Here is a 22,855-nt window from a genome sequence, read left to right as displayed (position 1 = left end):
TTTTAAAACTTAAATTACTTACAAACCAACAAAAATGTTATTATGTTAACACAAAGTATAAAAGAACAACTTAACCATGCACTAGCAGAAATTTCACACACTTTTCTTTGTTGGTCTCCTTTTTTCCTCCATTTTACCATTCTGTCAAGATTTCATCTGTATGTAATGAACCCTATCTTACAAAAACTGATCTGCATCACCTAGGCTCACCATGAGACACATTGATAGTTAATGTGATTCATTTAGTGTATGCCAAATATGAATATACACATTAAATTAGCATAAATATTAAAAGGTTTTTTTATTATTAGGTATTTTATTTTGTGCTATTTGTCTACCCTGCTTGTCTTGGATGTACAAATATACTCATTAATGTCACTTAATCTCAGAGAGTAAAAATTGACTTGTTGAGCCAGAATTTAAGGTTTTCAGTTCAAACTCAGAAAGGTTTAGTTGGTGTGGAAGGTGCAGGCATTCAGCTGAAATGATTTGATCTGTCTAAGCATGAGTCTGTGAAAAGAAGTTGCAGTGTTGAGGCTCATGTGGAGTGACAGTTGCAATATACACACACATTTTTTGGTTTGAGCTCATGACTCTTATCAGTCGAAAGTCTCAGTCTTCGGTCTTAGAACAGTAACTGGACAAAACACTTCCTTTTATTATATATTGCTTGTCATTTTGTATTCCAGTTGTGCTATTTGTTACATTATTCCTCTGACATTAATGAAAGTTATAGTAATTTTGTTTGCTGTTTACACCAGAATGTATCCTAATGGCTAATATAGCCATGCATGTGCTTTATTGGGGATTTAATCTTTTCTTTAAGAAGAAATACTTAAAAAAAATAATAATAATAAATCAAGAATCATATTACTAAGCTTGACTTGTGGGCTCTATATGCAATAAATGATCAATTATGAATATGATTTCTGAAGCAACTGTGTTCTCTTCACTTGGCAGTAATGAAATATTACCAATCCCTTCTCGTGTACTAACTGTGCGCAAGAGCCTTTATTCATGTCCTCTGTTACATATGGGAGGTGGAATTATCCTCTCTGCAGTAGAAGAAAAAACTGAATTCTTGTTATAGGATGTGTCATTTTCATGAAACTGATCCCAGTGAAATAAAAGCCAGAAGCCAATTTCATTTGAAAAATAATGTAATGATTGGTTACGGGTACACATTTGAGCCCTATTTTCTGTTAGGAAAAACAGCTTCAGTGCAGTACCTGTGAATTTAACTTGATTTGCAGAATTGATAAAAATCAGCAATTTTAGAAAACTGAAATGAGTCAACAGATTTAGAATATAGTTACAAGAATGGTCAATCTTCCCAAAAAAGGCACAGGGGATGTACAGTAGCAACTGCATCCCACTTAGAGAACATTTGCATAACTGAATAAATACATCTGCTGCTAATCAATATCAAACTGTGCCTTGGTGGATGCACAGTCATCATACAATTACAGCAGAGTGCAATATTGTGAATTAGTGGAAAAACAGCATATAAATATCTCTCCATAAAATATAAAGACTAAGGATAAAAGTTATTTAGTACCATTAATCAAAAATATTAATTGGAAAATTTCAAGCATATACAGTATTTATAATATTTGCCAAAATTATATTCAAAAAACACCTTAAAACAAACTATCCTATATATTGAGTAAAATGTGCAATGAATAGCATTTAGGAGAACAGGTTTGCACTCACATTATACACATTGATACTAAAAAAACACCTGAACTAGTTATTGCCAAAGAATCATGAGTGTATCTGGATATCACTGGAAACTGGTAAGTATCTAAGGATCAATACTCCTGTGTGACAGTAGGGCAGATATTGAGTCTGTCCAGTGGTGTTATATTTAGAATTACACAGAGCTTTGATAATAAGTGCAGCGTTGTTATTTTAAAACATTAAGGTATTACTAACTGCTTGTATTACCAGATTTTAAAAGGGGGCTCTGGATGACTGATCCATTTCACCAGATGTGGCTCAAACCAGTCCCTAGTTCAGCTGCTAGTGAACTTCCCAGGAAGACATTTTCAAAGGGTCTAAATGGCAACATATTTGCAGTGCACTAAAAGTGTAACATGTTTGCAGACTAACCTCACTATCACTCTCCTGACTGAAGTACAGTAACTTCACTGCTTGTTTTCTATTATATCATCCCACTGAGTTACATTACCATGAAAAATAAAGAAAACAAGAAGAAATATTATTACAACAGTATTGTTATAGCCACATACAGTATGTTGAACAGTGTATACAGTTAATGCTGTCATTCTTTCAAGGGTTCTCACTCTCTATTAACACTGCAGATTGTAGTGAGCAGATAAATGACCCTTACTGTCATCTCATATGAAAATGTCAAAATGACACGACACTTGCTATCAAGGTGATTTAATGCTGAAGTTTTTTGTGCAGCTTTGAAAATATTCAAAATGTACTTCACTAGGGACTGGTTTGAGTCACAGCCCTCATCTGTCCCTTTGCTTTCAAATATTTACCCATTCAGATACTGTTAATCTGAATAGTTGCTCCTCAGTGCCTTACCAGAAGGCCTCTAGTAAAGTTAATTAAAAACCCCTTCAAAAGAAAAAAAGGAAATATCTACCACAGATTGAAGTCCTCACAGCTCCACTTTCCTCTCAGTATCACCTACATTATGATACTAAAAATATAGGCCTTTATCTCTGCTTGAAAAATAGAGTACATCTACAAAGTAAGACCCTGAAATCACACTATTTGCTACTTACAGCGAGACCCCAACATAACCATTAAAATATGGGCACCTGGAGCAAATAGCGTTAAGTTTGTGCAAAAAAAAAAAAAAAAGAAGAAAAACGCCCTGTTCCATTCAACCAGGCCAGATCTTTTTCATTTTTACCATAAAGAAAATACTTGTTAGCAGTGTTATTTTCTGTTCCTCTTTCTAAAAAAAAAAAAAAAAAAAAAAAAAGACCAGGTAAAAAGTTACATCAATTAAATTTCCTGGAAGGCACAAACTAATGGAGTACTGGGAAATCAGTGTTCAGTGAAATGCATCATTGCTGCTGCAATAAAAAAGAGCATTTTCTAATTTCAAGTATCATTATTCCATTACAGTGAAGAAGTCTCACTGTCCAATGAGAATTCAAAGAAAGAACAACTGATAGCATTGCTATTATACACACACTTAAATAGCTGAATTTCAATTATTGCAGTGAATCACAGGTAAACCTTAGAAAGGGAGTTCTCACCCTTGTCTCAACTCAATGTTAAGACCAAAAAGCTATCCTTGTGTGGGTCATAAAGTAAGCTCAGCAAAAAAAAGAGCAAATGAGAAGTTGACAAATGCATATATAATGAAGATGATGATCTTTCACAGTCAGAGGACAGCTCACAGTAACAATTCACTGGCCAATTCGGAGGATGCGCTCAGTGAATCTGAATTCCTCAGCTGTAATGGACAATAATGATTCAGTCCTATAGACAACACTTTAGTTTAGAAATAACCTCAGATTTCAATGCAGCATCAATGGTGCAAATTGTAGCTTATAAATAATTTAAAATCAGAAGTCTGAAGTTACATTTTTCTATTTCTCATTTTCCTTCTTGGTGTTTAAGAAAGAGGTAATAGAAAATAAGATGACTTGTTAAACAGACCTGTACTAGGCTCAGAAAAGTGAGCCCAAAGCCCCACATCCTCAGACAGTGTCATTAGCAAGAGTCTCTGTAGAGAGCCAGATCCTCGCCCCATTCAGAAATTTGCTAATGGGCGTCCCATGGATAGTGCGGCGGCACAGATTTCCCATTGGGGTGAAAGGAAAGGAGGAGGTCAGGAAGTCTGGAGGTGTAGGGGGATCATTCGGAGAAGAGGCCTTAAAATACATTCTCCTTTGGTCTAAAGGGGGCCCACTTGGGCTGGGGAGTGGCGTGGTGCCCGGACTAGGTCCCTTATACCGCCTGAGCTGGCTCTGCAGTATCTCAATTTCATCGACCAGTTGGGAGAGCTTGTGGTAGGCGGTGATGGAGCCTCCTTTGGGAATGCAGGCTTCAGGAACCCAGCGAAGAAAGAAGAGCTTCCAAAGAGCCACGTGTGAGGGCATGAGCAGGGGAATCAGGAGGCCCTGCTGGTCAGCAGGTTGAGAGAACCAGTCCCTAAAAAAGCGCTCTGATGGGCTCTCGTCTTTCACTGGTGAGAAATCAGGCTTCAGCTCTGACACCAGAGAGCCCCGTCGTGGCAGTGAATCCTCCCCACCTTTCAGTCCATTACGCAGAGAGGCTGGTGTTCCTCGCAGTGTGGCACTGTAGGTTTTCTGCTGGAGGATGGACACAGCGTTATTTATTTATTTATTTATTGTCAACTTAAGCAAAAAGAATGATTTATTTTCTGCATAATAGTTCCTTCTCTGTGCATGTTTTCTAAAACTGCTGATGACACCAAAACAACAGGCTGCCCATAAAATCTCAGCAGCAATAAACAAAACTGCCGACTCGATGGACTTGCTCGTGTTAAACATTTACTCCATAAGAAATTCTGTGAATTTCAGCAGAATACCTACCAGCCTGAGGTAATGGTAAGAGGGCAGAGGATTAAGGTGACTTATATCCAAAATATCTACACATCATTACCCATCCTATTCTGACCTTGAAAATGAGAATTCTATGGACTAGTGAATACCAAAAGTTCAACAAACCAAAGAGATGGGTGACCATAAAGAGGAATGACTAGTAAAGACCTTCTGCCTTCATTAAACATGGCTGAAAACCATAACACTAAGGTTGACAGATTAAAGTGAAATTTAAGTCTTCGTAACATATCCATGGTAGTTAAAAGTAAAGAGCATATACATTTAATAATGTAGATGCTGATACTGCTCTTATAAACTTGTAAAGCTCAGCATGTTATATACCTTTGTGCGTCTGAAGGTTTTAACTTCCCCATTTTGAACACAGGCAGCTCCTTTGCCTATGTACATGGGATTGTTAAAGAGGGTTTGGTTTTTGGAGGAGAACTGCTGTGACCAGTCCCAAACCGGAGGGAAGTACACAACCTGATCTTCTCCATGAGGAATGGCTTTATTCTTGGCAAAGTCCTGCAGAGAAAAGACAACATCATTCCTTCTCTTTAAGTAGTTTTAGACAAAAAACATTTGTGTACACTATGAAAGAACTTCCAGACTTGAGATGAGAATCCATGAAGGTAAACAAAAAACCGTAACTGCCATAATTTGCTTGTCAAATTTATCGGTTACTTTCCTGACCACAAGCTGAATGCTAGTCTATCTGTGTGCATATTGTTGCACTCCTTCCTGTCAATTATCTGTCACCCACAGAAGGAAATTATAGTCTCCAACATGAAGCGATACCACAAAAACATGTTGCTTTGTTACACCCTATCACCTGGAATTATAATGTGTTTTTTACTCTTATTATTTCCTCACAGACACATGGATTTTTTACAAATGAACACATTCTGATACGTCCAATGTTCAACTTTTAAACAAATACAATCAGATAATGTTTTTTGTGTACAAATCTTTGCTTGCATTTATTTCATCAACTACAGTACTTTGCAAAATTTTGCTCTCATTTAATTGAGTTAAACATATTAAAGAATTCAAGAATGTGAATTAACATATTTAAGATTATGATTAAATCTGTTGCATGTGGTGCACATGAACAAAAAAACTTTTCATGTATAAATATATGCATGAAATTAAACTAAATAAATAAGAATACAATCATATGCATGTGTCACTCACCATTAAGTGCTGAGCACGCTGTTTGGGACAATTAAAGAGGAAAGTACTAAAGAGGGGGATCCACATGCTATCACTCAGTACTGTCAGATAGGCCTCTGTGAACTCAAATGCTGCTGGATACTGGTTCATCATCTGCCACACACAGTCCAGGAACAGCATGAACAGTGGCGACTGGATGGAGAGAACAGAAACAAACAACTAGAGGTATGAGTATCTCAGGAAATCACGTGGTCAGCTCTCCTATTACTGGATTCATTTCAATTTGTCATATACCTCCTCTTTGTCATTCTTCTTTAAGTGGTTGCATCTGTCCAAGAAGCGATGGCCAGCCATCACCCACTCCTTCTGCACCAAACTCTGAAAGCCAATGAGGCTGCGATAGTGAGGGTCCAACATGAGCTGCACCAATGAGGACACTACACAGTTCAGGTCTCTGTCTTCTTCCTCTGTACAAATGTAGAATGAGAGATACCAAACGCTTAAAACAGGCTTTTTGCAAGGAAAGTATTTTCAAGGTCAGTGAGATTAAAAAAAAAAGATAATTATTTTAACTTGACCACAGTAAGTACCATGCAAGAATGTAAAGTACAGAATGGTGTTGGCTGCCTGGCTTTAAACACAATGGGAACTAATGACTGGTGAAAATAACTTAAAAAGAGAAAGTTTTACCTTGGAGAATGACTGAAGCATTCTTTCCATCCAGGCAGTACACTATCTCAGCTGACTGTTTCAAAACAGCCCTTAGGTCACAAGCAGAACATACATGTTAACTGACTTTGAAAAACATGGAGTACTCTTCTAAGTAACCAGCTTAGCCTCCATAACTTTACACTGAAATAAACTTTAACTAATTTCTGGCCAGACGAAAATGACACTACCCAGTTGCTACTCAGCTCATAATATTAGATGGTCAGTATTCAGTTTCACAGAAACGTGAATAAATGTAGTCTACAAACAAAACAAGAACTTATATAGGATATGTAAATGCTTCTTCAATAATTATTTGTCCCATACAACCTAATCAAAACAATATAAAATGTTCATGCAGGTATGTTATATTCCAGATGGACCTATGAGAACACAAACGCCAAAGGTTGTGTGTCAGGTTGTTTACATACCTGACATGCTCCAGCCATCGTGAGTTTTCAATGGATGAAAACCACCTCTCCTCAGACTCCTCAAAAGGATCTGCACATAATCAAAACAGGCAAACCATGTAAAGAAACCCCTTCCATTTCCACAGCAAAAAATGTGTATTGATCTGACAGAACACAGAAGCTGCAGTAGGTTTTTACAAGTTGCAGTGGGGCTCACCTATGACACAGATCTGCCTGACTTTGACAAATGCACTCTGGATTTCTTGGATGTTAGGCAGGCACTTGTCCAGATCATACCTGAAGACATCACTGCGCTGTGGGTGGCTTTTTGTGATGGCAGTAAACACCCTATCACAACACAAGACAGATATTGATGACTGGATTAGAGATGTGTTGAACTGCTGCGGCAAGTGAACTTCACTCAGGTTATTACCATAAACAGTTTATGAAAAACCTGGGGTAAAAATATATGATTACATTTATATCAAAAATAACTGGGATAACACTTTTATCCCACTGCTACAGTTAACTATCAGCTGGCAGATACTGAATTCCAGTGTAAGAGATTAAAAGAGAGTTATAACAACACATTTAATTCATGTTCTGAATCTGAGTGAAGCAGGAAAGTTTGCATTACTTCTGCTCAATCTTCTTTTGCTGTGCCGGATCACATATGCTGGCCATGCGAACAAGAGCGCTCCCATTGGGGTGATTCCAGCACCAGAGCTAAGAAAAAGAAGGCAAATAAATCAGACATCAAGCACTTTGAAAATATGAGATGCCCTGATCAATCAAACTGGATACTACTTGGGCTTGGCAAATAATGATTACTGACGACTGCATTGGTGGTCCTTAGATTTTCTAATAAAATAACATGGTATACAGTATATAGAGTATAGTTATAATAAATAAGTGAAAGGGATATAAGTATTCCGAAGCAGAGTTTGACAAAGGGCCCACATTTAATAGAGATATGAGAGCTTAGATACTCACAGGGATGCGATTATCAGTGAAGAATAATGAGTGCCGCTTTAGATCTTGATCTGCCAGAGAAACTGGGACAACAGTATACTCTGGAAGACTGAAGGGAAATTCAGAGAGACTGGTGTTAGAAATCAAACACAAGACACCATTATAAAATAAAAAGAGGAAAACACATCTAAGAAAATCTATTTTCTTGTTTTCCATGACTTCTAACTTTACAGTTAGAAAATGAACATCTTAGCTATACTTCTCATACACTACATTTCCCATCTTTTTCATATGAATAAGCTAAGCTATGTTGGTGGATGCTGACATACCATAATATTGTATTAATGTTTTGTGAATAACTTGTTAGCATTAGATTTGTTTTTCTGTGTCTGTCCAAAATATCTAAGTTGGTGTGTGTCTATAGCAGGGTTTTTCTTTGATTGAGCGAAAACAGAATCAAAGTCTAACATAAGTACTGTTTCAGCCCCAAATGATGTGAACGGTTTGGTGCAAGCTACTATTATGCAAGTCTTTTCTCCAATTCCACAAAACACTGTTCAATCCTCACTGTGAAACCCACCATGATGTCACCACTGAACTCAGATGAATAGCATGTATTGTATAAAATAAACTTGCAGGATACACTGAGACATTCACAACATTTCTTTCTTGACAAGTCACTCATGAAATAAGCAAAAAGGAGCACAGTGTAAATATAGTGTCTTGCCAAAAAATACCAAGTATGAATAACGGGTGAAATTTAGAGTGTCCATAACAACTAAGGCCAACTGTAAGAGCTACAGACATGCTCATGTCTACTACGCCCATAATAAATTGCCTACAAAAAAAAAAAAAAAAAAACACGGGCTGAAAACCTTGATGAGATGGTATAATTCTCGTTGATGGAGCAAACCCTCCACTCTGAGGCACTCGTTCTCTTGATCTCCCGATCCCAGTCAGATGGACGGTCAAAAATGGGGGTCTGTAATCCTCCTCGAGGGGTGGAGCCATTGACTCGCTCTGCTGGAAACAAAGATACACTTTGAGATTATTTCTTGTGCATAATGTAGATATGTGGACAGTTAAATTTGCTAGTCAGTTCTTAAATTTGGATTTATAGAAGATTAAAAATTACAGAGAGACACAGTGAGAGAAATATGACATGCTATAGGAGTACCTTTAGATTCATGGTATCGTCGTCCTTGATACTCAAAACCAAACAGCAGATGAAGATCAGCTGGATGGGAATAGTGGGCGATCGCAAGGCAAACCTAGAGTAAAAAGAAGACGGGCACTTTTATAGGCTATACAGTGCAATAAAATTTGAATGGTGGAGTCAAACATTATCAAGGCAGATTAGGTTTCATCACAACCAATCAGTTCCCCAACTCTGATTCACTCAGGGTGCTAAATGAATTCTGAAGCATGTTCTTTAACCATACAGACACAAGAACAAGTGAAACCTGGGAAAGTAAATGTTTGACGACCTGCTGCTCTGGGTTTATAGGACTGAATCTCTCTGTGGCCCCATTGGAGTCACACAAAGCAGCCCATTCAGTTGTAAAGCTGTGAATAACACAAGAGGACACAAAAAAGTGTGTGTATGTGTGTGTGCAGTCAAGGCTGCTCCCAACTCTGTAATTTCCTATGGCAAAATAGGCTATTATAGGCTGGCTTAATTCCATATGTCACAAAGAAAAAAAAGACCTGAGCCCCATTTTAGTTTCACACTGTAATTACATACATAGTGTCCATAAATAAACTCACCAGGAGTGAGGGCTCACCCATTTCTATTTAGTGTTCTATATTCTCTTATGCAAAAGGATACACAAAATAATATTTTTGCACCTTTGATTCAAAATTAATTAATCTGTAAATATAGACTTGTGTGACATAAAGTACTGAGACCCTAGTCAATGCAGCACCATGCTTTTAATGTTGCTGTTAGACAAATGTGCTGTAGGTATGTGCTGTGGAGCTCCTAGTCCACCAAAACCTACACAAAAATTGCTCCCAGATGACATGAGAGATCAGACATGCAACTGTGTGCATTCACATTCATGTGCTTTTCACTGGCATACTGTTAAGAGATATACAGCTCTCCAACTCTGCAGTGAGGCTACAGAAAGCCAAGAGCTTTGTGCTCATGAGTCACAAGTACAAATTTATTTCCAATGTTTTCCCCAAATCCAGATTCGACATTTAAAACACAGTGCTTACAGACTATAAAAAAACGGTTATTTTGTTACTATCAGCTGTGCTTTGAGTTGAAAAAGTACACACGTGGTCACACATTCACATGCACCTGGCAGGCTGTGTTCAAGGTGACAACTTCCTGTTTTTTTTTTGTTTGGTTGGTTTTTTTGGCTTTTCCATCAATATTTTCCAAAATTATCTTAACATCTTGAAGGTCTTGGTAAAGTCTAAGTCTATAGTCACTTACCAGTAATAACAATTCAACCCACTACACAAATTACTAATGTAAACAAGGACATGTGCGTTTTCCTGGCTACATTAATAAGGTGGATGGCCCCAATTTCTATGCATGCAAGATGCTTTTACCTGATTATAACCTGAATGCCTCTATATGGTTGAGTCTACATTACTGATAATTTCCCTTGAAAAGTGTCTTCTGAAAGTACCACAAGTCCTCTTAAGATATCTTTTAAATATCAAAACATTATATCAACAGACAGTATAATGGTATTGAGGTATCCAGTCTAAAGCATTTATGATATTTAATTTGTCACCATCCTCCTTAATTAAGAATGCATTATTTTAATGTATGGTTACAATAAAATTCATCTCATCACATTGGCCTCCCCGGACACTACTGAACTGAGCTCCAATTTGAAGGAAGAAACATCTGTCCCTCCAATCTCTCAGAGCAGGAGATGAGTCAGAGTCTCGCTGCCAGTTGTGTCTACAATCAGGATCATTCTCAGTTTCCTTTGCTTTGTTTGGCATTGCTCGCAATGTCTCTTATTCATTGTTCGGGCTAATGGCCACACTGTAATGTTGTTAAAGAAAAAGTTAGTCACTTCTATTCAGGTGGTGGGTGAGTGAGTAGCACATAAAAGTTTGTATGATATAAATATCTTTGTCACTGAGGAAGTGCTATGACCACTGGGTGCAGCATGTGCATGTAGTGAGCTCACATAGCCCGGAAAGGAAAAGTTTGGTCAGCAACAACCAACAGTGAAATGGGCAGAGAAAACTGAAAAAAGGGAATAGTTCATTCTGAGCAGAAGGTATTAACACAAAGTTATTATTTATATGTCTCTGTGTGTAGAATTTCATATGATTAAAGCATCATTGTTGTGATGGCATAAGCTAGTTGCGGTGAAAACCAATGACGCATACAAAAAAGGACGATGCGTCTCCACTTCCTTCCACTGTACAAAAATCATGCAAAGCTATCTCAGATACGGGTACTACCATTTTGAGCTGGCAATGTCATTTGGAGCGAGAGGCCACGTAGTAGTGACTGGGGCTTGGAGCTGTGGTATCAAGAGGGGTTTGTATGGGATAAAGAGGTAGCAGCATTCAGTTTTTGATGTTATCACAGGGGATACCAAAGTCAGAGATTAGAAATTTTACACATAGTGGCTTTAATGTCCTTAAATTGCAGTTTGGTTATTTTTGTTACTTTATTTTTTATCATTTCATTCACAAATTCCCCTTTTTTCAAAGTTGGTGGTAGACTCTCACCAACTTCAGCTCCATATACACACACTAAGTGGGTACTTTAAAAGCTACTTTAATAGCCACCCAGTTACTGAAATAGATCTCAAATAAACTGTGAGAAGTTTCTGTATCACTCACCTTTTTGGCACTCTCCGGCCCAGCCTCATCAAAGCAGAACCTTATGATGCGCAAGTCTTTGCAGTACAGGATGAGCTCAGTGGGGTTAAACTTCAGCTTCTGATTTGACCCCAGCACTTTCTTCTTGCCCTTTGTATCATTCACTGTCGGTAACAAAGAAAATATTACTAGAACACTTCAACTAATGCACAGGTGAGTACTTAGTTATGTAACATTGAATTTTAAAGCTTCCCCTCTGGGCAACAGGTATTAATGTCACCTACAAAACATTCAACATCTATCTCTCATACGGCTTGGTTGCAGGTGTTTGAGAGTTGTGTCAGTTTATATCAGATAAACCACAGGACAGCAATAATAATTTGGTAACCTATTAAAGAAAAACTGGCACATCATTAAACAAATGACTACATTTTTTCCAGGCTCAACAAAAATATTTAATGTGTTAACTTTGTGCATCAACACATCATGTCTAAATGAAACTTGAAGGAGTGGAGGTTGTGAGAGTGTTGCATTTATGCCATGACTTTCACCTGAACATATACCATTACAGATCACATTTTAACTCCAAGTGTAAATGGAGCCTTGCAAAAGTTCAGAGATTCAGTATTTTTTATCAGTATGATTTATGAGTTTCAAAATGAAGCTAGTTATCATAATGCATTTTCACTTTTGCTGGGGCTTTAAGACCATACCACCTGACCATATTGTAACATAGCTTATATATTATTTTTGATTCTCCTATATTTGTGCAAATCCCATAATGGAAATGTTGTCTTTTGTAGCCCAGTTCTAACAGGTCAAAAAACAAGCCGAGTAAAACAAAGCCTCATTCTTCATCACTGTAACACAACAACAATCCTTGCTCTGGGCAGTTGCCCTTGCACTGTCAGCAACTGACAGCAATGAGATATTTAAACAAGGCTAATCCCAACCAGGCTGCACTGCAACTAAACACTGACTTAGCTGTGACATCACTTGTTATCAGATTGCTGAACAGGAATGAAAACCAAGCGAGACCAGTCACCCGAGCTGTCAAAGATTAATGAGGAGAAAACTGGGCCCATCTAACTTTTCTGACTGTAGATCATTCTTGTAAAATGACTGGGTTAGGATGCTGGATGTTAGTGCTGTGAGAACTGTTTGATTTAATCAACACAAATTTGACTGTGTGTGAATAAACATCTGATAAACACACTTTAAAAAATGGTAATATTAGTTTGCTTTTAATTATTTAATATGATCAGGAAATCAGTAGTCTGGGGTATTGTGGTTACTGATCAGACAAGACAAAATATTTGGTCTCTGATAAGATTTCTGTGTGAAAGTCAGTGAACAAATTTCTGTGATGGAAGCAGCAAGATGTGAAAAACATTTTCTTCATGTTTGCCACTACAAACATTGGTACCAGATGTACCTGTTACTACTTGTTCCAGACAGGTCAGAGGGATGTCGTGCTCTCCAAGCAGCAGGTGGGACAACTTGGACTTCTGTGGTAAAGGCAAACAACAAAAATGTATATCTGACAATCTGTATGCTGTTAAATTACACCCATAACTTACTGAAATATCATCTAAAATACTGGCTGGCAGATCAAGTTAATTTCCTCAGGCCGAGCAATGATCAGGTTCCATTTTCTTATCACAACAACAATCTACAGCATAGCTGGAAATGACGTCTGTTCTCTCACTTCTTGTGCGATACCACTGACAATGTTGTGCAGGAAAGTACACAAGTTTTCCTTCCTCCTTGCCAGATGTACTGCACATATAACCATGCTGTGGAAGTACAAGTATTGAAGCTATGCAGCAGTGTGCTGGTGGCACCAGCAGGTTTCACAAAGATAAAACTAAAATTATACCTTCTTCTTTTCAAGCCTGATAAAACTTTAACACTGTTAACAGCTGAATGAGGAAGTGATAAAATTTGGTTTTCATACTCATGGTGCTAAAATGACAAGAGCTCCAACCCACTGCATTAAATCAGCACTATGGATTTGAACTGTGACCAAGAATGGCTAAATATTGACAACAGCACAGTCTAACCGTTTTAAAACCCACAGTCCACACAAATACCTGTTTAGGTGGGGCATCCTGAGGGATGAAGGAGACTTTAAAGTTGGTGCATATCAACTTCCCCCAAAGGTCATCCTGGCTGCCTTCAGTGCTGATGCATTTCCTCACAAAGTTCACCTCATTAACGACTATCTCCCCTGGTGACAAACAAATGAGAAAAAAGATGTAAAGCCTACAGTCAACTACTGCAGTTCACGAAAGCACATAGAAACTGACAATTAGAAAAGCTAAGTAAACGGCTTCAGTAATTGCAATTAATTTTCTGCAATGAATATAGGAAGATCCTGTTATCGTGATGAAAAGTGATATTTGCAGTCCTTTTTCCTGCTCCTCAAATTATGTTAAATATCTGCACCAAAATGTATTATGTTTGTATGATTATTTACGCAATTTACTTTTAAGATTGTTATTTAAATATTGATGTATAATTACTGTTTTTTAATACATTTAACAATAAGTTTCCAGAAAAAAAACACTTGCAAAAGTAAAGACGTGTCTGGTTTAATTACATCCTCTTGTGTAATAAAACCAATCACAGACCCATGATTGTTTATGAGCAATAGAAATTATTTGTGGACAAGAAGGTGGCAACAAAAAGTTGCCTTCAATTGCCTTTTTATTACAATAAAGACTATACACCACACAAAATGAAACTTAATCTCGTCTTCAGACGCTTTAAATTGACATCAAAACCTGTTACAATCAAAAAACAAGTTCAACTAGTCTGACAGAGATTTGATCTGTTGAGTATGAACCTCTGTTGTTTGTTTTATTAACATTTCCCTTTTGTTTTAGCGGGCAGGATGTGCAATGACAGCAACATTTCACAAGCTTCCTGAGTAATGTTGGTTAAGCTTAATATACTTAAAGCTAACAGAAAAATGCACAATGCAAATGCATCACTTTTGAACCTATTTGCCCTCTATTAAACAACATGTCATACACATTTTGTGATTCTTCAAATAGACACAGTATAACATAACTGTCTTTATATATCAATAGATATGAAAGCTAGCAGGAAGTTGAAGTCGTTTACACAAACCGCATCTTGTAATATTTGTGTGGCATATTTGTGAAAGATTGTCTTGCAATACCAAAAGCCCAATGATTTAAAAAGTTGAAGCTACATCACTAAAGGTGTCTGTTGGGCAGGAAAAAGCCAATAGGTCCCACAAACATCTATCATTTATGTGCTTAGAAGTGGGACAGTCACTCCCTTCAGTGCCACATGTAAGTTACGTTATAGATTTTACCTCAGTTTTAGGCTAAGGACGCAGCTTTTCATATACTACCTTTTATGAGTAACATGACCCTTGTCCCTTAAGATGACAGCACAATTAATGCATAGAGAAAATGTGGCTATAAAAAGTTGCCCCAGGCATTTTTAAAAGATGAGAACTGGGGCAGTAGGGTGGAGTCCTACAGACAGTCACTTCAAAGCTCTGTCTCTGAGCAGCATGCAGAAAATGTACAGTATGTTAACAACCAGGAAGCCGATTATGTTTTTAGGGAACCTGTTCATCCGTCCAGCTCCAAAAGCAGGATGAGCGACAACCCTTCAGCAGTAAATGCTGCCTGGGAGTGGATGGTTTGTTTTGTTTTACCAGCCATTAAGCAGGTAGTCAGTTCAAATTCACATGTTGACTGTGGCCCTGATAAAATACACGTCACTTGAGTGAAGCATGTTTGGGGAAAAAAAAAACAAAAACAAAAGACAAAAATGAACCTATGCCTCAGTTTCTATTTTCAAAGGAGGACATTTCTGCCTAGTCACTCCAAATAACACACAACATGACACTATGCAAAGGGCGTGTCAAGCCACTCCCATGAGGTTCCCAAGTCAACATCTTAAACTTAAACCAAAATAAATCATTTAAATGAAGACTTTCCTGCTGCTCCAGTCAATTAAATAGTTGAATATACTGTAAGACTTTGGCATCACAATGATAAAATATGCATTACGTCACACAGCTTGATGGAATTAACAATTCCATGTCTTCAATCAATATTTTATAATAGAGCTTTAAAGCAAGTGTTTCCTGAAAAAAAGGTAACTTCCTCCTACTGATAGAAGTGGAAACAGCATGGAGGAGAGGAACTCTGCTGCAAAGAGCACGTTGCACCAATCTGCTGCTTCTGCAAATATCACTGGCCGAGGCGAGGTTTCTAAATCCTCATGAGAGGATGCGCTCACATCGTGAGAAAACTGCAAAGACTACAACTGACAAAAATCTGTAACTGTACACAGCAGACAGAGTTGTGCTGACCAACAAACATATTGGTGATTGATGTTTCACAATTACCAACTGCCAATGCTCCTGATAATTCAAAAAGGAAAAGGCCTTTTTAATGAATCATTTAAAATTTTGTATCCACAAGTAATTTCCACAAATGAATTCCCTTTTGCATGTTTAACTTTTTGAACTGTTAAAATCAAACAGTGAGAGAAAATACAATCTGCTCCCACCAGTGTCATTTTTTGGAACTTTGAGTTGATAAATCAACAGTTCAAAAAAACAGACTGAAAACCACTGATGCAAAGACAACAGTTATGACAGAACTCTGGGAGGGAAATATTCAAGGAAGTACAGGTAGAGACAGAAAGTAAGAGGGCACAAACACACTCAGGACCTGGAGCAAAATTCTATAAAAAGGGTTGTTTCTCATAAATTTATGCAGCATTGTGGAGCCTCCTCTCACATCCCCTTTTTCTCTTTTTCTCTTCTTGGACCAATTTAAATGGAACTCATTACAAAATCTTATCTGGAGAAATAAGTAACAAGTCACATTGGTCTGATAATCAGGCCAAACTGTGACTTTTATTTTGACTTCTGTTCATTTGAATCCCTGAAAACAAAATGGATCAATTCAGAGGACTCGAGACAGGCTATGCAGTAAATGACAAAATAAAGGCCATACAAGTTTTATAACATGGTACCATCTGATGTAAATGTACCATGTAAAGGCAAATACAGTCTTTTGTCTGGTTATTAACATCGTTAAGAAGAATGTCAGATTTGATTTTTGATCAAACACTTAAAACTTTTTTGTTGTCTTCTATTCTTAGGATAATGCATAAAATAAACTTACCTGGAAGTAAATTAGGCTCCAACTTTTTGATAGGTGGTTCAATAGTTTCCTTCACATTAGTCTGCAGAAAAGAATAAGCCACATCAGAGTTATTTAAACACTAGCTCAACAGATGGTTAAGAAATTATGGAAAAAAGGTGTCATTACAAGGTCAAGGGGCTGGAAAAAGCATGAAATATAAATTGCTTCTAAAATAAGAGAAAACTTTTAATAGGATTTGCAAATTCCCAACACAGATAAGATTCTGCTGTGGCTGTCATAAAACCATGTTGAAACTGTCATGATCTGTTTTGGTGAATTCATGTTGCATAAACAGTTACAGCCTGCAAAAAGTGATAATAAGCCTGCTGAAGGCTCTGTTTACAATACTGGAAGGAACCAAAGATACACTGCTGTCAAGTACTACTTTTAACACAGCATCCTCATATACTGCTCACACTTCCATATACAGTGAAATTATGTAAGTATTTGAGCAATCATGTGTTGCTCATTTTCATCCGTACTTCAGCACACTGATTTCAAGTGAATGAATGACTAAAAAAAGTGATGAATTTCAGGTTAAAGAGTGTGAAGGGTGAAAGTGTAGGAATCACAGACTTTTTTTCACTTGGGATTGTATACCAAAAGCACTACAGTTTCTATACGGTACATCAGATGTAGATGTAAATATCTTCAAATTTATCCTAAAGGTTAGCACTTTAACCTCACAGTAATTGTTTTATTTAATATGTAATGTGCTGGGGTACACTTCAAAAAAAGACAATCTTGACCAAGTACTAGGACCGCACACTATGTGATCAAGTGAAAATGAAATGTTCAAAGCATGCTTGCGTAAGCAAAGTGCTAGAGCCTCTCAAGATGGAACAACCCATGTCCTCAAAAAGTGTAAAGTCCATAGAATAACGAGGAATGCCACTGAGCACTGTCTTCAGTTCACAGTACAGTTCTGGGTTAAGTGTATCATTGATTAAATGTGAAATGTCTGTTGAACATTTAATCCTAGTTTGAAACATATACCAGGACAAAAATAAAACTGACTTGACTACCAAGAATGCCCATAACAATATGATGCGGCTTTTAAAATAGCGTACATGAATATCAGTGGAATGATATTACCTAAATACAAAACACTTCCCAACACTAGTGTTGACCTTGCCCATACAAACACTGGTTTTGATTGGGTTGCTCAACTATTGTCTGTAAGAAAACCCTTTCACTGGCTGTCTGCAGAAATGCATACACCTGTAGGCAAATAAAGCATGCCAAATCCACAGAGGACGCCAAATTATAGCTAAGGAACTATTCTCCTCCAATCGCTGCCAGATTCAACATGCAGGCTTCAATTCCTAGTTTTACAGGGGCAGGAAGAAAACTGTAGCTACTTCTTGCCACCCAGTGAAATTTCATTTGACATTAACTTTGAAGAGGCAGACCAAATTCTGGTTAGCCTACGTGCTTCTGCTGTTTTTGCAGCAGGGCACTGTTGCAAACATTTAATACTAAAACTATTTTTAGTGTGTTGTCCGACCATTACACTACAGCAAGTCAGTATTTATTCTTATAATCTTGGCCACACGTCAAATCAACTTTCCTTCCGCAACACCCCAGTCACAAGTTCAGCCTAAAATTAATTCAAGAAATGACTTAACACTGTATCATGACCATCCCCCGTGCACAGTTAACACAACCTGTAAGCAAATACATACCTGTACAGGCGGAAGATAACACCTGAAGGTTGGTTTCAGGGGTTTGACAGAGAACATTGTTTATGTCCGCCCTGTCGCTGATGGTCCTAAACGGGCGCCTGGCAAACGCTCGGCTGGGGGAAAAAAAAGACACAAACCAAAGGCAACCTCCAAGAAAGTTTAGGTCAGCCTTTAGCTGAGTAAATCCGAGACATCCGTGTGTAAAATATTCATCGAGACAGGCTGGGCGACCGACGGCACTCCTCCATTTCGATAAGCTGTCAAGCGGCAGATTAGGCTCGCTGGCTGAAAAAGTTGACAGAAGTTAACGTTGAGACGTCGGCGTTAGCTTTGTTAGCCTGCTAGCTTAAAGTACTACATGAAGTTTATAAATGCCGTTCCAACGCAGAGATAAAACGATGTAAATAATTTAGAGCCCCCCGTTGTGTGACTACATTTTCTTTCCACCTGTTACTGTGTTAGTTACCCTCAGTGACTTCCTCAAAGTGTAACTAATTCAGCCAAACGCAGTACCTGATGCTATAAAGGACTTAACGGCCATGTTTATAAAGAGCCGAGGTCCCGCCCTGCTTCCGGGCTCCGCTGCTGAGCTATATTTTGTACCGAGACTTTCTTTCATCAAACTTTCTGAAAAGCTGAACAGGACACGCAGGAACTCTGCCCACGTCGTAACCTAAATGGACATCTACTACTGTATGTGGTTGTAAATATTAATAACCTTGTTGTTTGAAAGATAAAATAACGATTATTTTGTTAGTGTCCGTGAAGTACGCCACCCATAGACTACAACTCCCATGAGACTTTGACATGACTAGAGGGTTGCGGTCATGCGTCATTTTTTTTTTTTTTTTTTTTTTTTTTTTTTTTACATTACCTTTGCCTCAGGGTAGAGAAACTCTTGTGACAACAACAAACTTGCATTCATAACACTACCATTGTGTATATAATTTGATATTTGGCACATTTTCTCGATAAAACTACAATTTGACATGAGTCAGATATAGGAGGGCACACAGAGGTGCAGCACGGATGGATTTTTGACCAGGCCTATGGGGCACAAGCCAGGTGCCCAAAGGTCTAAGGGGCCACTGGGGCCAGAGACTCTGTTTGACTATTACTGTAACATATCTTGTTGGAAAGTCGGACACACTGAGACATGCAAAACAACCAATAAGATACCGCCACAAGGAGACGACCAAAGGAGACAACCACAAGGAGACAACCACAAAGAGATAACCACAAAGAGATAACCTCAAATCCATCCCTGAGACACAGGTATACAACAGATAGGCCAACTGAGCGATAGCAAATTAAGAGCAAATAAAAAGAGAATTTGTATATGCATCTACATTTCTTTCTGTAAGACTAATAGCATCTGATTATTGTTTAGATTAAGTCAAATTTGTTTTTCACTAACCCAAATGTAAACTCAACCCGACTCAAATTTTGATACAAGCAAAAAAAAACAAACAAACAAAAAAAAAACAGGATTTTTGTACAATAGGCCAAAAAGATTAGCTCGATCTTGAAAACAATGTATTTGAGGCTGAATTTCCAGCAGAATCAGAATCACAAGTATGTTAATTCTGTGCACTAGATGGCACCATTGGTTCATTACTAGAGCTTTTTTTAATTATTTTTTGGGCTGTATACAGAATAAGATTTAGGCATACAGGCTACTGGAAAACTGTATTGTTCTGGGAATTCAAACACCACAACTCTCAACACATTGAGTCATAAAACATGGGTCCCAAGAGAAACCAATTTAATTGTTTAAGTTTTTATCAGAGTAATCACTTTGGCACAGTCCTTGAATGACATAATTCTTTAAACACCGAAATAGTCATTAGCGCCAGTATTTCATTTGCTCATAAACCTTCATGACTTTCTCATTACTTTCACACAGAATTCAAATAAGTTCACTTATCATCAATGGATCCAATGATGCATCTCATATGCACCAGTGATCAAAATGGTAAGACAACTTTTTTCATAAAGATGTCCCTATACGAGTAACTGATTCTCGAACTTACTTTCATGGTTACATATACCACAGGAAACTGAGTTTAAGGTACCAGCTGTCCTGCAAATTATTTCCCTCTTTGTATTGTGTTCAGCATCACTGTAAAGGAACACACTTAGAAAGTCGAGCCAAAAGCAGTCAGGAGTAAAACAGTCTTTACACAGGGTTAAAGACAGGCTAACCATAAGCAACCTGAGAGCAGACAGACGAGCCAGCAGAGGAGCAAGAGGGTGGCATTTATACCGGGGCTTGATGGGGTAATTATGAACAGGTGCATAGGCAGGGGCAGGCGACAGGTGAAGGAGGGTGCTTGGTGGACAGATGGGAAATGGAATGACTGTTCTGAAAGGATATAAGATTAGTATTGCACAGAGACAACAGATTAACCTCAAAAATTATTATTCAAAATTATTCAAATCTATTGCTGATGCATGTCAACCTCATCTGAAATGTATTTAAAAAGACTCAAACATATATGTCAAAAATATTTCTCAAGAGAGACATTATATTACGTTTACAACAAAATAATTTATCATTGGCATTTCTGCCTAAAAGTAGCTTTTCAAAACACATTAGAGAATCTACAACACACAGGAAAATATTGTAACCAAAACATTTGCTTCCCATTGGTATTGCTCTATACAGGCAAATTTGATTCAGTGTTTAGTAAATGTATAATCAAAAGTCCTCATATCTATCCTGGCTTCATTAGTAGCTACTTTATGCCTGAAAAGATATAAAGACAAAACACTAAAGGCATGCCAGTGTGTGCATGTTGATGATAACTGAATTTTATAAGAAGTATGTGCATGCCTACAAAGACTGATGAACTCTTGCACAGATGTTTTCATAATGTTCTGCTGGTAAATGCCCTAATGTGATCATACAGCTAAATCTACACTGCACCAACCCATATCTTCAAGTGTTTTCTTAGAGTCTGCCTTGTCCTACAATGTCCACTGGGTGGTGACAAAACACTGCACCAACAGCATCACTGAAGCTCTATCTTTTATTCATGCATTAGCAACTGTTTGTTTGCTAGAGTTACTAGTGCTAGTGTTGTATTTCATTTAAAATAAGACCTACATATGACTACAGCACACAGATACAGACATGCACACAGACACACACAGACACACACACACACACATAGAGCCTATGTGTCGACTGTACACAGAGGCAGCCTGTTAGACAGGTTACACCCAGAGAGTCGCCTCGCTGCCCAACATCATTTCAAGGCGAGCCTCAGTCTGGCTGGAGTCTGGTTGTGAGAAGTGGATACCAGTGCCACCCATGCACTTCAAAAGAGGCCTTTTATCTAAAAAGAGAGAGGGAACTGAATTACTGTACAGAACTGCCTTTTAAAATATTATATAGCCTTTATATTTTATTATCAATAGTCAGAAGATGAACATTGTTATAATTCAAAGGAAATAGGAAATAAATTAGATATAAGCCAGTGATACTTGCTACGGCACTTGGGATCCCCCAGCCATGTATGAAGTTCAAATGATTACTCCACAAGAAAAAGGCATAATGCGTAGATATTATCATTTGCATTTAAACATAACTCCTGTAGTCACAGATTGACTTGGCTCTGAAACACTAAAAGGCTTCATTTGACAAAGATGAGATACAAGTTAATGTTAAAAGTTGGTTTTACAAAGTACAGTGGCAGAAAGAAACTAAACACATACAGTTGCAACGTGTACTTCTCTTGAGTTTTTCCATTTTGTGCTACTTTATGCCTGTACTCCACTATACCCCAGAGGGACATATTGCACTCTTTACCACTCCCACTTCATAATTTTAGTAGCTTGTTACTTTCCTGCTTTGGATTAATGATACAACATATAATCAACAAATGAGTTATGATGAATTTTTAAAGACTGAAATAAAATAAGACTTTTATCAAGATAAAATATTTTGATGCTTACACTTTAGTACTTCAGTATAATTTTGAGTGCATGGCATTTAGATTCAATGAGTGAGACTTTTAGAGCATCTCTACTTTCTACTAAAGTAAAAGATCAGAGTACTTTTTCCAGCATGTAGTCTACATTATTGTACTTGAGGATGTGCTGGAGCCGAGGGCACAGACAGTGAGTGAACAGAGAGCTCATATGTATGAGATGTCTGCTGCTTTATTTCAGTCTGTTGTTAGGAAGCCCCAAAGCTGCGCATGCCCAGTTGTTTCACTCCCAGTAACTAATGAATAATTAAGCATTTTCCACGCCCTGTGATTGGACCTCCTGGCCCAGTTTCATATGTTATGTTTGAGAGGCGATTTTTGAGGGCACTGCACAGCTCCCTTTGT

General features: G+C 37.8%; 1 protein-coding gene across 4 annotated transcripts; it reads right to left on the bottom strand.

The window, feature by feature from the left end:
- Positions 1–1,142: 1,142 nt before the first annotated feature.
- mtmr10 (myotubularin related protein 10) lies at positions 1,143–19,236 on the bottom strand. 4 transcript variants are annotated; one of them, XM_071488395.1, is made up of 16 exons: positions 18,516–19,236; positions 16,810–16,870; positions 13,720–13,856; positions 13,062–13,134; positions 11,648–11,790; positions 9,000–9,093; positions 8,698–8,842; positions 7,844–7,931; positions 7,488–7,576; positions 7,068–7,198; positions 6,872–6,941; positions 6,423–6,493; positions 6,027–6,199; positions 5,754–5,924; positions 4,902–5,084; positions 1,143–4,304 (listed from the first exon to the last, which is right to left on the bottom strand). In XM_071488395.1, exons 1-16 carry the CDS (start codon positions 18,570–18,572, stop codon positions 3,693–3,695), a joined length of 2,298 nt encoding a protein of 765 aa, XP_071344496.1. In that variant the 5' UTR covers positions 18,573–19,236; the 3' UTR covers positions 1,143–3,692. The 4 variants fall into 4 exon arrangements, with proteins under 4 accessions (XP_071344496.1, XP_071344495.1, XP_071344494.1 ...); XM_071488394.1 differs by having other exon boundaries at positions 1,143–4,307; positions 18,516–19,234; XM_071488393.1 differs by having other exon boundaries at positions 8,698–8,845; positions 18,516–19,233.
- Between the last annotated feature and the right edge of the window lie 3,619 nt (positions 19,237–22,855).

The sequence above is a fragment of the Trachinotus anak genome, unplaced genomic scaffold (genome assembly GCF_046630095.1).
Source record: "Trachinotus anak isolate AG129_WGS33_773 ecotype Australia unplaced genomic scaffold, CSIRO_AGI_Tana_v1 ptg000011l, whole genome shotgun sequence".
Classification (NCBI taxonomy): Eukaryota; Metazoa; Chordata; class Actinopteri; order Carangiformes; family Carangidae; genus Trachinotus; species Trachinotus anak.
Note: the sequence above shows the minus strand (reverse complement) of the source record. Positions and strands in the feature narration are given on the sequence as shown.

What these genes read in the sequence shown, in the direction of transcription:
- mtmr10 (XM_071488392.1), bottom strand. Translation starts at nt 18,572, where the DNA reads ATGTTCTCTGTCAAACCCCTGAAACCAACCTTCAGGTGTTATCTTCCG. An exon ending in AATTATACCATCTCATCAAG is followed by an intron (nt 7,932 to 8,697) that starts GTTTTCAGCCCG and finishes ATTTCCCTTCAG; the next exon opens with TCTTCCAGAGTATACTGTTG. An exon ending in CGATGGCTGGAGCATGTCAG is followed by an intron (nt 6,494 to 6,871) that starts GTATGTAAACAA and finishes TTGTGACCTAAG; the next exon opens with GGCTGTTTTGAAACAGTCAG.